The 14,282-nt window shown below is 46.2% G+C and overlaps 1 protein-coding gene across 5 annotated transcripts in view; it reads left to right on the top strand.

Annotated features, from left to right (window-relative positions):
- Positions 1 to 12,244, top strand: part of Arntl2 (aryl hydrocarbon receptor nuclear translocator like 2) — a 50,206-nt gene extending 37,962 nt beyond the window's left edge. For 4 of the 5 annotated variants that reach the window (XM_028891668.2, XM_037203988.1, XM_037203986.1 and 1 more), the window contains 5 exons: positions 1,997 to 2,055; positions 3,852 to 3,960; positions 6,683 to 6,779; positions 8,625 to 8,730; positions 11,755 to 12,244. In XM_028891668.2, coding sequence (XP_028747501.1) covers positions 1,997 to 2,055; positions 3,852 to 3,960; positions 6,683 to 6,779; positions 8,625 to 8,730; positions 11,755 to 11,891 — 508 coding nt within the window. In that variant the 3' untranslated portion in view covers positions 11,892 to 12,244. The remainder of the gene's footprint in view (positions 1 to 1,996; positions 2,056 to 3,851; positions 3,961 to 6,682; positions 6,780 to 8,624; positions 8,731 to 11,754) is intronic. The other variant, XM_037203985.1, reaches the window with a different exon arrangement.
- Positions 12,245 to 14,282: the final 2,038 nt, after the last annotated feature.

Raw genomic sequence — 14,282 nt, 5'->3', positions numbered from 1 at the left:
AGAGTACTTGACTAACATGTACACAGCCCTGGGTTCAGTCTCCCCAGCATTGGGGGGGGGGGGGGAGCTGGGCACACTCGTTTAATTCCAGTACTAAGGAAGCAGTGGCAGGCAGATCTCTGAGTTTGAGGTCAACCTGGTCTACGTAGCATGAACAGGAAGCCAGGACTACATAGACCCTGTCTTGAAACAAAAACAAAACAAAAAAGAGGGATGTATCTTCTATACCTGTTTCCGGCATAGAACTATGGCCGGTACAACCACAGAGTGAACAGAAATCTGGCCCGTGTCTTTGAGGGAAGCGCCTACCTCTAGTCAGCTCAGCCTGGCCTGAGCTTTGTTGCTCTGTTAGTTTATTAGTGGGTGTAAAGTTCCGTCACTGTGCTGGGATATTTGATCACACTCTGACACTCCCAAGACTGCCAATAAAGTTTACTTTGAATCGGAGGGTGGAGCTAGCTACTAGCTGACCAGAATCAGCCATAGAGGTTTTGGAGGACCGAGTGCAGACAGATGCAGGAAGTAGCAGGGAGGGGCTGAGAGAAAGGCTTGGCCCTTTTGGATGGGGGGGGGGGAGCGAGGAGGTCAGTGGTTGCTTCTCTGCTGTTTCTCTGATCAGTCAGGTTCTCACCTCGACATCTGACTCCTGAGTTTATTGATGAGGAATAATTATGTAAGCGCTTCATGTCACACCAGTTCCGTTTGCTGGTCTGTAACCTTAGTTTAAGCAGCACCAGGAGGCACGTGTGCCTGTGTCCCTGCCAGCGTCCCGACACAGCTGCGGACCTTAGCACTGGACAGGAACCGAGCACGTCACTCTGAAAATAGACCCGCCAGGGTGGCATCTGGCACAGATCCCAGTCTTATCCGATGGTGTGAACAATAAGATACAAATGAATGGGAACGGTCAGGTCACATGCATGGAGCCAGGGCAGATGCGGTCACAGGTGTGATCACATGCATGGAGCCAGGGCAGATGCGGTCACAGGTGTGATCATATGCATGGAGCCAGGGCAGATGCAGTCACAGGTGTGATAACATGCATGGAGCCAGGGCAGATGTGGTCACAGGTGTGATAACATGCATGGAGCCAGGGCAGATGCAGTCACAGGTGTGATCACATGCGTGGAGCCAGGGCAGATGCAGTCACAGGTGTGATCACACGCATGGAGCCAGGGCAGATGCAGTCACAGATGTGATCACACGCATGGAGCCAGGGCAGATGCAGTCACAGGTGTGATCACACGCGTGGAGCCAGGGCAGATGCAGTCACAGGTGTGATCACACGCGTGGAGCCAGGGCAGATGCGGTCACAGGTGTGATCACACGCATGGAGCCAGGGCAGATGCAGTCACAGGTGTGATCACATGCATGGAGCGGTGCAGATGCGGTCACAGGTGTGATCACATGCATGGAGCGGTGCAGATGCAGTCACAGGTGTGATCACACGCGTGGAGCCGGGGCAGATGCAGTCACAGGTGTGATCACACGCCTGGAGCCGGGGCAGATGCAGTCACAGGTGTGATCACACGCATGGAGCCAGGGCAGATGCGGTCACAGGTGTGATCACACGCATGGAGCCGGGGCAGATGCGGTCACAGGTGTGATCACACGCATGGAGCCGGGGCAGATGCAGTCACAGGTGTGATCACACGCGTGGAGCCAGGGCAGATGCAGTCACAGGTGTGATCACATGCGTGGAGCCAGGGCAGATGCAGTCACAGTGTGATCACAGGGGGGGGCAGTCACAGGTGTGATCACATGCGTGGAGCCAGGGCAGATGCAGTCACAGGTGTGATCACATGCGTGGAGCCAGGGCAGATGCAGTCACAGGTGTGATCACATGCGTGGAGCGGTGCAGATGCAGTCACAGGTGTGATCACATGCATGGAGCGATGTAGATGCAGTCACAGGTGTGATCACACGCATGGAGCGATGCAGATGCACAGGTTCCCCTCACCTCAGGGATGTCATGTGTGCTGTTTCTGACTTCCAGGGGGCGCAGCGAGACTGGGGACCCATCCATACTTCACTGTGGCAGCAAGTCCTCGGAAGGTGAGCTGGAGTTTCATCATCTGGTGTGTTTCCTGTGAAGATACATACATGGTCTTCCATCTAAGAGAGGAGACTTCTGGGGAGGTTAGACGACATTTTGACTGGACAGACATTGCATGTTTGGTTACAGAAGAAGGAGACCAAGGCAGGAGAGGTGACTCGCGAGTCCAGGCACTTGTCACGCACAGATAGTGACCTGAGTTCAACCCTGAAAACACACATAAAGGTGGAGAAGAGGAAAGATACCATGGTGCTGTCCTGTGAACTCCACCACCACATGCATGCTTCATACATGTACGTATCATATACACATATATACACACATATACACCATCATACACATCAAATGCACATACATTATACACATGTACATACATCACACACATTATACATATGTACACACATATATATATACATTATACATTTGTACACACATCATACATACATACATATAAACATATACACATACACACAAACACAATACATATACACACATATATGCACACACATATACATACATTATAAACACATATACACACGTCATACACATACATGCATACACACATACACACATACAAAAACAAAACAAAACTAAAAACACAAGGGGCTGTGAGATGGCAGGTAAAGGTTCTTGCCTCCAAATGTGACAACCTGAGTTCAATTTCCAGGACCAACAAGGTAGACGAGAACAGACTTCCATATGTGGTCCTCTGACCTCCAAGTGTATGCTGTAGCATGGGTGCAGCAACATACATCGTTTACACACACAATAATAAGAGACTGTGTTCAGAGGGCACATAGGTCCCATAGGAACTTTTAGGACCCCCCATTATTCCCTTGAGGTGTCCCAGCACCAGCTCATGTCTCCGCTGTAGTGTAACATGGCACCACACGTAAGTAGTTGCTCACATGAATGCTTTCCCACTGCCCGGAGCTCCTCATGAACAGGTCAGGGGTTTTCACATGGTCCCCTGCAGCTAGCATTCCTCCTTGTCGACTGTGTTCGTTACAACCACCAGACAAATGAGAGACAACACGAAGGGTGTGTTATGCATCTCTCTCTCTCTCTCTCTCTCTCCACAGATATTCAAGTATCTGAATATGGTGCTGACACATGCATGTAATCGCAGCCCTTGGGAGGCAGGGTCAGGAAGATCAGGAGTAATCACCTTAGCTACACGAGACCCTATTTAAAAAACAAAACAAAAAACACCAGAAGGCAGAGGCAGGTGGATCTGATTTCAAGAACAGCCTGGTCCACAGAGTGAGTTCCAGGATAGCCAGCGCTACACAGAGAAATCATTTTTCAAAACAGAAAGTAAAAACAAATAAACAAACCAAGCACCTGGGCTAGGGCGATGGCTGGATGGCTAAGAGCATGGCTGCTGCTGTAGAGGACCTGAGTTTGGTTCTCAGCACCCACACGGGGGCTCACAACTGCCCGACTCCACCCCACAGGCACTGCAGCATTTGATGCACCTGCATACATGCAAGCAAACACTCATACACATAAATAAAACAACAGCACAAAAGGAACTATGGCTCTGCTGTAAAGGTCAAGGGGAAAAGACCATGCTGGAGGTCATGGGTGGTGGCTGTGCCCTTGGTGCTACTCACAGTGTCTCGAGCACTGGGAACTATGTGATGAAAGGTTAGATGTTTTTTGGCGTTTTAAGGTGTGGCTCATCCATTTCTTTTCAGGAGAAACTAGGAAGTTATTTAAATAGAAAGAAAGCCCCAGCTGGGCTGTGTGCTCTTCAACACCCGGCTGAGTTTTCTCCTGTGCTGTTGCCTAGACTCATTCAGACAGCCCTGCGTCAGTGTGCCTGGCGTGACCACGGGGACCGTACTTGATGCTGGGAGTATTGGAACGGAGATAGCAAACGAGGTTCTGAGCCTACGGAGGTAAAGTTTTATCACTGCAAATATTCTCAAGTAAACGGCTGTCTTAGCTACAAACCAGTACACAGATCAGTTGTTCCCCTGTGTGTGTGTGTGTGTGTAAGCATTCAGGGTGGGCAGGGGGGTGGGTGGGTATGTGCATATGAGTGCCATGCCTACAGGGTCAGAGGCATCAGATCCTCTGGAACTGGAGTTACAAGCAGTTGGGAGCCACCCAGATAAGGACTTTTATAATCTTAATTTGCCAAGTTATTTCTAAACATTACACCAAATACAGAATTCAAGAAGAAAGAATTGATAAATTTAATTGCATGAAAGTTCAAAATTGAAGTATAAACTATACCATTACAACAAAGTTAAAAACATAAACTGGAAAATGAGTGTATTTTGTTTAATAAAATAGATTAGCTTTAACTTATAAAGAATTTTATACCATAAATATATTAAAATATATAAATTTTATATAGTTTATGTTAAACTTCATGTATAGCATCGAGAAGAATTATTTAATAATTTTGTAAGTGGCTGGAGAGATGACTCAGCAGTTAAGGGTACTTATTGCTCTTGTAGGAAAACCCACATTCAGTTCCAGCTCCCACATAATGGCTCACAATGGTCTGTAACTCCAGTTCTAGGAGATCCAGCTCCCTCTTCTGGCTGCTGAGGGCACTGCACACATGTAGTACACATATATGGATGCAGGCAAACACTCATAACTATAAACTGAAAATAAATAAAATAAAACAATGTCTTAGAATAGCCATATTGTATTGAGACTAAATAGTGGAAATGAAGAGAAAAAGTGTAAGGCAAATAGCCCAAGAAACTTTAAAATTGTTCATTTCCACTCATATTTAAATATATGCACATATAATTAAGCAATGAGTTATGTACTTTTTCACTTAGCTTATCAAAGATTTGAAAGTTTGATAATCTTCTATATTGTGGAGAGTGTGAAAAAGAAACAGATTCCTGATTCTTTATAAAATATAAATTAAGCCAGGCGGTAGTGGTGCACACCTTTAAGTGTGACAAGATGCATCAAAAATATTAGGGTAAATTAGGCATGGTTATGCACTCAGGCCAGATGATCCTTCCGAGTTCCAGGCCAGCCTGTGCTTCATTCAGAGACCTTATCTTTAAAACAAAATGTATTTAGGTGGGGCATAGTGGTGCAAGCCTTTAATCCTAGCACTTGAGAAATAGAGGCAAAAGGAGCTCTGTGAGTTTAAAGACAGCCTGGTCTACATAGAGAGTTCTAGGCTAGCCAGTGCTACAGAGTGAGACCTTGTCTCAAAAAAAAAGTCTATTTAATACGAGGCTCATACCAAGCTGTCTTGGCCAGCTATGGAAGACCGAGACTGTCGACGCTGCAGTAGGGCCTTACCCAGCTGGGTCGTCCCCTCTGATGCGTCCGTACAGTCGGTGCTCTCAGTGCATGGTGGGGCGGGAAGGATGGCTCAGTGGTTAACAGGGCCCAAGCTCAGTTCCCAGCACCCACATGGCAGCTCACAGCCATTTATACCTCCAGTTCTGGGGTATCTGACGCCCTCTTCTGGGCTTCAAAAGCACCAGGCATGCACGTGGTGCACAGACATACATACAGGGAATCACTCATACACATCAATGTGTATGGCATATGGGGAAAGGGACAGAAATGGAGAAATAGGAAGAAAAGGATAGTACATGTGAGTCCACACCTTGCTTGTTTGGCATCGTAGTCTCAATTACAAGTTCTCTTTCTCCTTCCATTGAAGGTTTGTAATCAGGGGTCTAGGTAATAGTGGATCTGCTTATGTGTCTTACTTTAAAAAAAAATTTTTGCATCTTGTTTACTTATTTTGTGTATGTGCATGTGTGTGGGTGAGTGCATGTGTGTGGGTGAGTGCATGTGTGTGGGTGAGTGCATGTGTGTGGGTGAGTGCATGTGTGTGGGTGAGTGAGTGCATGTGTGTGGGTGAGTGAGTGCATGTGTGTGGGTGAGTGAGTGCATGTGTGTGGGTGAGTGCATGTGTGTGGGTGAGTGCATGCCACAGCATGTGTCAGGGTCAGAGGATTACTTGTGGAAGTCAGTTCTCCTGTGGGTCCCAGGGATCAAACTCAGGTCATCAGGCTTGATGACAGGGGCCTTTATCCCCTTAGCCATCTCACTTGCCTGCATTTGCTGTCTTAAAATACACAGGGGCTGGAAACATGGCTTGGTGATTAAGAATACTTGGTGGACCCAAATTTAGTTCTCACCATCCACTCCAGGCAGCTCACAGTCAGCTGTAACTCCAGCTCCAGGAAATCTGATGCCCTCTTCTGGCCTCTGTAGGCACTTGCACACACATGTGCACACACACACACACACATGTGCACACACACACATAAATATACATAGAAACAAAATCTTAAAATGCACAGCTCAGCAGCACTCAGTGCATTGTGGTGCAACCATCACCACATACCTGAGGCTTCTTCATTTAATCTTCCCACTCCCCGGCCTGCTCCCCCACAGCCACGGTCACGGCCACTATTTCTTGTTTGCTTGCCTGTCTTCAGCACTCCAGAGTCATAAACAAGCCTGGCACCTAACAAGTCAGCCTGGTTGTGAAGACTTAGGTGTCTGGTCTGGAGTTCCTTGCTGTAGTTTATCTGTCAGTCACTTGTGATGCATTCAGAGGAGAAAAAATCCTTCTAGAATCCTGCCAGAGGGATAAACATCTCTTGTCTCCCTTCTTAGGTTACACTCTTCATCCCCAGAGGATTCAAATCCTTCAGAAGTCGTGAGAGATAGCCATGGTATAAACTGCAGGAATGCCAGCGTGCCTGTGAGTGAGGTAAATGTTCATTGTTCATGACTTCCTTTGAGAAAGAGGCTGTTCTAGAAAAATAAATGAACCTTTCTGCTGACTTGGTGGCCTGGAGGGTCACCAGGTAACCAGGTCAGTGGTTATAGGAGCCATGGAGAGAAGAACACAGGAGGGTTCCAGATTGTGGCTTCAATACCCAGTCTTTGTAATTTTGGGTTCAAAATTGAACTCTGCCTCAGTTCCCTGACTTGTGAGGCAGGTATGATAATAATATCCCCTGGATGAATATGAGAATTGGGTAATGGAATATAAACCAAAAACATGTTTTGAGACAGGGTCCCATATAGCCTGGACTGACTCACGGTGTAGCTGAGGTTGACCTTGAACTCCTGATTTTCCTGCCTCCACCTCCCAAGTACTGGGATTTCAGGCATATACCACCATACCAGATAAAACCAAAAACTCTTCAAATGGTGGTTGTCACACCAACTAAGGGCTCACTGGGTGTTAGCTGTTATGATTGTCACAGATTCTAACTTGGTGACTGAAGAACACTCCAGTAGATTGAAAGAGCTTTAAATAAGATAAGCCATGAAATAAATCCTGGAGGCTCTGTGGTCACACCGACATACTCCAGCCAACGGAAATGCATGTTGCACCTGTAACAATCACAGCATGGGCTGGCAGTGCACACCTGTCACTTGAGTGACCTCAGCACTAGCTTAGGCAACTTAGTGAGACCCTGTCTTGAAATAAAAAGTTTTAAAAATTAAAAAAAAAAAATAAGGAATGGAAATACAGATTAGTGGTGGAGCCCTTGCCTAGCATATGGAAAGACCTGGGTTTGATTCCTGTAACTGGGGACACTAAACCTCATGCTATCTGGAGTCTGAAATGCATTAATGTAGATGAACGGTCTTGTTAAATAAGAAATACAGAGCCAATGCAGAGATGAAAGCCCAAGAGGTCAGAGCTAAAAACCTTACCCTTCACTGCTACCATTGTCCTCTTCAGCAAGAGAGCTACTTCCTGTCTGTTTGTCTTTTTTATAGACTTTCCATTCTGCCTTCTCATTGGTTGTAAACCCAACCACATGACCTCCTTGTCACTGCCTGTCTGTATAGACCTCTAGGTCTTCTGTGCTTGGTATTGAGATTAAAGGCGTGTGTCTCCATGCTGGCTGTATCCTTGAACACACAGAGATCTGCCTAGCTCTGCCTCCCAAGAGCTGGGATTAAAGGCGTGCACCACCACCACCCAGCTTCTGCTATGGCTTGCTATTAGCTCTGATCCCCAGGCAACTTTATTTATTAACATACAAATAAAATATCATTTCAGTACAATTAAAATATCACCATACATTATAATCCTAGTGTGGTGTAGACCAAACATCGTGAGGTGGGGGGTCAGCTCTGTGCTCTCATAATACAGGAGGAGGACGATGTGTGACCGGGGGAGCAGGGGCCTGATAGTACAAACATCACATGATACTCGTATGACAATATAACTGGTCTTCCTATTAATTTATTTAGTCATTTATTCATACATTTAGCAAATGAAGTGATCTCATAGAAATGGACATATAAGCCATTGTAATAAAATCTTCCAGCCTCCGCATGTGCATAGCTGTGCATACCTGCACACACACACACACATCACATGAAAGGATCTCAGCTTTGCAGTAGATGCCTTGGTTTGGAATCTGGTGCCGACAGAGAACAGCTCTTGGCTCTTTAAGCTTCAGATGTGGAAGATGCACGGGGTGGGTTCTTATGAACTGCTGATGGAGGTTCTGGTGCTGGCCCACGCTGAAATCACCCAGTGGTTCTCCTGTGCTCAAGGCTTGCTCACTGCCCTGTCCTGCCTTTCCAGGTGTCCACAAAGGAGTGCTTTTCACCAAGTCCTGAAACGGGGGGCCTGGAGGCTGCCAGGCAGCACGGGACTTTTGAAGCTGCTCACAGTCACGGGCCCCTCCTCAGTAAGTTATCCCTGTCACCAGCCACCACGTGAACTTTCTCAAGTCCCCTTTTTGTCGTTGTATTCTTATGCACATGAGATGTTTGAAAAAGGAAATGGTTTTTAAAATAATTTTTTTTTCCACCAGGCATGGTGGCACTTACCTACAATCCCAAAATATGGGAGGTTGAGGCAGAGAATTACTATGAACTCAAGGCCATCTTGGGTTACATAGTGAATAGCAGGCCAGCCAGGGCTTCAGAGAAAGACAGCCACCACCTCCTTGAAATGTCCCCAAGACTCCCCCACTCAGAATCCTAGTACAATAATCAGCAGGTATTATTTTTAAAGATTGATTTATTTTTATTTTATGTGTATGTGTTTTGTCTTGCATGCATGTCTGTGCCCCACAGGCATTCAGTCCCCTCAGAAAGTGTGTCGTCTCCCCTGGACTGGAGTTACAGATGGTTGTGAGCTGCCATGTGGGTGCTGGGAACCAAACCTGGGTCCTCTGGAAGAGCAGCTGGTGCTCTTAACTGCTGAGCCATCGCTACAGCTCCAATCGCTACTCTTGATATTAAGATGTATGTCGTTCACTGAACCTGAAGGATTCAGTCATCAATGGAGCCAATTTTGGCCTTTTCTGAATACACATAATTCAAATAAAAACTTAAAAGTATTTCCATCTAGGAAAAAAAAGACCATTTTCAAGAATTAAGAAATGTAAAGACTTGTGCTAAAAAAAAAAAAGTAAAATTAAAGGGTAGGGGGTCATGGAGAGATGGCTCAATGGTTAGGAGCCACTTATTGCTCTTGGAGAGGACTCTGGTTCGATTCCCAGCACCTACAGGGTAGCTCACAACCATCTGTAACTCCAGTCCAGAGTAATCAACCCCCTCTTCAGTCACCAGGCATACACATATATACATGCAGGCAAAACACTCAAACATATAAAATAAATAAATATAAAAAGTTTTTTAAAGTGTAAGATTTAATCACTCACTTTAAGATGTTCATGCAAAATCCAAATCATGCAAATGCAGTAGCTCAGGTTCACACCTCCTGATGTCACTGCTGTCCCAAATGCAGTAGTTCAGGTTCACACCTCCTGATGGCACTGATGTCCCAAATGCAGCCGCTCAGGTTCACACCTCCTGAAGGCACTGCTGTCCCAAATGCAGTAGCTCAGGTTCACACCTCCTCATCTCAGGTTCTGCTGACTTTGAAAACACCCAAAAAACTTGGATTACTTCTTACTGTATTTTAACCTTTGTTGTTCAGAACCTGTTGTATCTCGAATTTAAATCTCACCTCCAGCTGCATCCTCATCCTTTTTCAGTCCCTGGTTTCTCACATGAAAATTTCAGCATTTTGGAATCTGACGCTTTCTCCATCTTCACATTTTAGCATTAAGCAAGTAGAACCTTGCTCAGTACAGATGAATCAAATAACTATGGGCTCCCAACAGCCCGGGAGTCTGTGCCCTCCATCCATCAGTGTTGTTTTCTACTATGAAATCACAAGACTCGCTCCTTTAGAAATATGTCAGGGCACTGGAGAGGCAGCGACTCAGTGGTCAAGAGCACTGACTGCCCTTGCAGAGGACCCAGGTTCAATTCCCAGCAACCACATGGCCACTCCTCTGGTACTGCATGTACATGATGCATGGACATACTTGTGGGCAAAACACCCATACACGTAAAATAAAATAATATAAAAATACATCCAGTTTTGCAATTTAAGACATGTATTTCACCTTCCTGATTCACACCATGTGGCCTCTGCCTGGCTTTATCTTTTTTTTTTTAAGATGTTTTAATTTCCTTCCTGTCACAGTGATATGATACCCTGACAAGAATCGCCTTAAGGCAAAAGGGTTTATTTCAGCTCACAGTTCCACGTCACAGTCCATCACTGAGGGGACATCCAGGCAAGAACGTGAAGCTTAGTCCAATCCACCATCAAGAGCAGAAACAGCTGCGCACTCACTTGCTCAGCTTGCTTTTTTATGCTGACACAATTTAGGGCCCTGTCCACGGGAGGGTCTCACCTGCAGTCAGGGTGGCTCCTTAAAAACATTCCTCACAGGCCTTCCCACAGGTCCAGACACTCCCTCATCGAGACTCTTCCCAGGTCACGGATTGTAGCAAGTTGACAAATAAAGCTAAGTGTCACCAGGACCTCTTGTATCTCAGGTTGGGCTCAAATATGTATGTAGCTAGGGTTCACCTTGAACTTCTGGTCCTCCTGCCTCATGCTGAGATTACAGGTGTGCATCTCCACACCTGACTTGTACAGTGCTGGGCATCATACCCAGGGCTTCGAGAATGCTAGACAGGCACTTCCGCACCAGACCCTCAGCCCTCCCATTAGTTTGCTGTTCTTGACTACAGTTATGTTTTATATTTATGTGTATGAGAGACTGCTGTGGATATTGCTCTATATAAATAAAACACTGATGGCCAGTGACCAGGCAGGAAGTAGGTTGCCAGGCAGGAAGTAGGTGGGACAAGGAGAGAGGAGAATTCTGGGAAGCGGAAGGCTGAGGAGGGAGACACTGCAGCCACCGCCAGGAGAAGCAACATGTAAAGACGCCGGTAAGCCACCAGCCACCTGGCAAGGTATAGATTTATAGAAATGGGTTAATTTAAGATATAAGAACAGTTAGCAAGAAGCCTGCCACGGCCATACAGTTTGTAAGCAATATAAGTCTCTGTGTTTACTTGGTTGGGTCTGAGCGGCTGTGGGACTGGCGGGTCACAGAGATTTGTCCTGACTGTGGGCAAGGCAGGAAAACTCTAGCAACAAGAGACTTGTTGACATGTAAGTCAGTGCACATGCGTGTTTAGTGCCCACTGAGGCCAGAAGAGGTTACCAGATCCCCCAAGTTACAAATGTTTGTGAGCCGCCATGTGGAGGATCTCGAAGAGCTGCCCATGCTCTTAGCCTCTGAGCCAGCTTTCTAGACTGCCCACAGTTATTTTAACACATGACTTCCGTCATGGCCTCCCTGTACTTACTCATAAGCCTGTGTTCTAACTTCCAGGTGATGGTACCCAGCTGGATTTCGATGCCCTATGTGACAATGATGACTCAGCCATGGCTGCGTTCATGAATTACCTTGAAGCAGAGGCAGGCCTGGGTGACCCTGGGGCCTTCAGCGACATCCAGTGGACACTCTAGCATTTGAACTAAATGGGAATCATTTCAGAGTGTCCCATTTACGAAACATTCTATTCTTCTACACTGTGTCGATACTTCCCATCTTTTGTTAATAGTCTACCGATTTTTATACATCTGCACCTTACTCTCACAGGGCTGTGGGAGAGTGAGTGTTTTCTTCCACAGTGAAACAGTCAAGTTCATCAAACGCGCTTTACTCAGTGAGCTAGCCTGGGGTCAGGCTGCCATATTTTTGCTAAAATGTTCTGACCAAAAAAATGCTGCCAACCATATTGTTTGGGCTTTGCTTCTGTTTTTTGTATAATTTTGTTTTTTGAGCTTGGGAATTTTAATATACTGACATTTTCCCTGTCTGTGGCCTATGAGACTGATAATGTGGGCTTGTGTGCCGAGACATATTCCCACACCTCAAGCCTTTCCTTAATTGACAAATGAGCTTGGTGCTCCTGGGATGTGGTGAGTACTTGAACATTTAAAGGGGCAGCACAGCTTATGGCCATCCTGACGACGGGCACTGTGCATTCAGCCTTTGTAGAACTTGGCAAGGATTGCTAGGATGTTGAGGCTCCCTTGAGCACTTTACAATGGACTCCGAGGGAGAGGACTTCTTAAAACACAGAAAAGGCCTAAGTTCCAGCTTTGTTTACAGAAGAGGGTGGACCCTGAGCCCTTGATCTTGGCAGTGAACCTTTCAAGAAGATATTTAACCGCTAAGGATTTTCACTGTAGCTAGAACTGCCTTGCAGTTTTCCACTGTTAAAGCTGCTTAGCGATAGATTAGGCCTGGAGGATAAAACAGGCCCAGGCAGATGAAATGCCCTGTGGAAGGTCCCACCTTAAATTCATTATATACATTAAACATTAAGTTGTTGATGTTTAATGTATATAAGCCAGTTGCGTTTGTGAAGGCAGTGGACTCTGGTTACCTAGTGACCGAGCTGACTGGGAGACAGCTGGAGCCTGCTAGATAATTGGCTGTTAGTCATTGCCTGCAGCCGGCCCATGAGACAGATGGTAAATGGAGCTAGTGGTTGTTGTTTCATTGTATGGGTTTTGTTTTGTTTTTGTTGTTTATTTGTTTTTGTTTTTTGATACAGAATCTATGTAACCCAGGCTGGTCTGGAACTTACTATGTAGACTAGGCTGGCCTATATAGATACCATAGAGATCTACCTGTTGCTGCCTTCCAGATGTTGGGATTAAAGCAAAATATCACAATTCCTGGCTTAAAACAATTCTTTAAATCACAAAGCAATGAAAAATCGCTTAAAAGCTAATTTTCTAGTAATAATTAAAATTTTAGAAGACATTTTAAAACAGTAATTAGCTCAGAGATGGTTCAAAAGGGATGTAAGAATTAAGATGGTTTAAAATCTGGCCTAGGAATGCAGGTCAGTTGGTAGAATGCTTGCCTAGTATGCGGGAGCCCGGGTTCAGCTCCTACCATTGTGAACCAGCTGTGGTGGCGCCCACCTGTAATCCTAGCACTCAGGAGGTAAAGACAGGAGGATCAGAAGGTCAAGGCCAGCCTGCAATCCATGAAACCCTGTCTTTAAAAATAAATAAAATAAAAAGATCATTTAGAATTCTATCTATTTGCCTTCCTGAAGAACCACACTCTGTTTTATTCTATGTGCATCAGTGTTTTGTCTGCGTGTGTGACCCTGCAGCACTTGCATGCCTGTGCCTGTGGAGGTCAGAAGAAGGCATCAGATCCCCTGGAACTGGAATTGCAGACAGTTATGGGTGCCCTGTGGGTCCCTGGGCAAGAGAAGCCGGTTCTCTTAACCACTGAGCCATCTCAGGCTGGGGAGGATCAGGGAAGCCCTCGAACTCTAAAGCAGGTTCAGATCCACGTCTTCCTTTTCTGTGGAGCTACATCTTCCCAGCGAACAGCACTCTGAGCTCCTCCCCTTGTGTCCTTTCGGAACTCTGTGTGCCAGTCATTCAGGCTATAGATGATCAAGCAGAACTTCGTCAGGTCTGTGAGTGGCAAGTGTCACCAGCTTGCCAGGTGCCTGGTGTTCGGTTTTGCAGTGACTGGGTACATAAGGATGTGTTAGCCCACTGTCCACTGGAGTTGACACTGTGTCCTTGATGTTGAGGGCCAGCACCCTACAGGATCCACTTGAGAGACATCTGGGCCCAGCATAAGCTACAGAAACCCTGTCCAATGTGTGTGTGGTGGGTGGTGGGTGGTGGTGGGGAGTGGTGGCCAGAGCCTCGGCCTTGAAGCATGAAGGATGCCACTTGAGGAGTCCGGCAGGGAGAGCGTCTGCCAACACTTCCTTAGGGGACAGCACCGTGGTCCGGGAGTTTTCCAGTGTTAGAGGATAAGTTGTCATGGCGATGTGTCCTCAAGAGCAGGTGGACCTGGGGTTGCGCATCTGT

Source organism: Peromyscus leucopus, chromosome 3 (genome assembly GCF_004664715.2).
Source record: "Peromyscus leucopus breed LL Stock chromosome 3, UCI_PerLeu_2.1, whole genome shotgun sequence".
In the NCBI taxonomy this organism is placed as follows: Eukaryota; Metazoa; Chordata; class Mammalia; order Rodentia; family Cricetidae; genus Peromyscus; species Peromyscus leucopus.
Note: the sequence above shows the minus strand (reverse complement) of the source record. Positions and strands in the feature narration are given on the sequence as shown.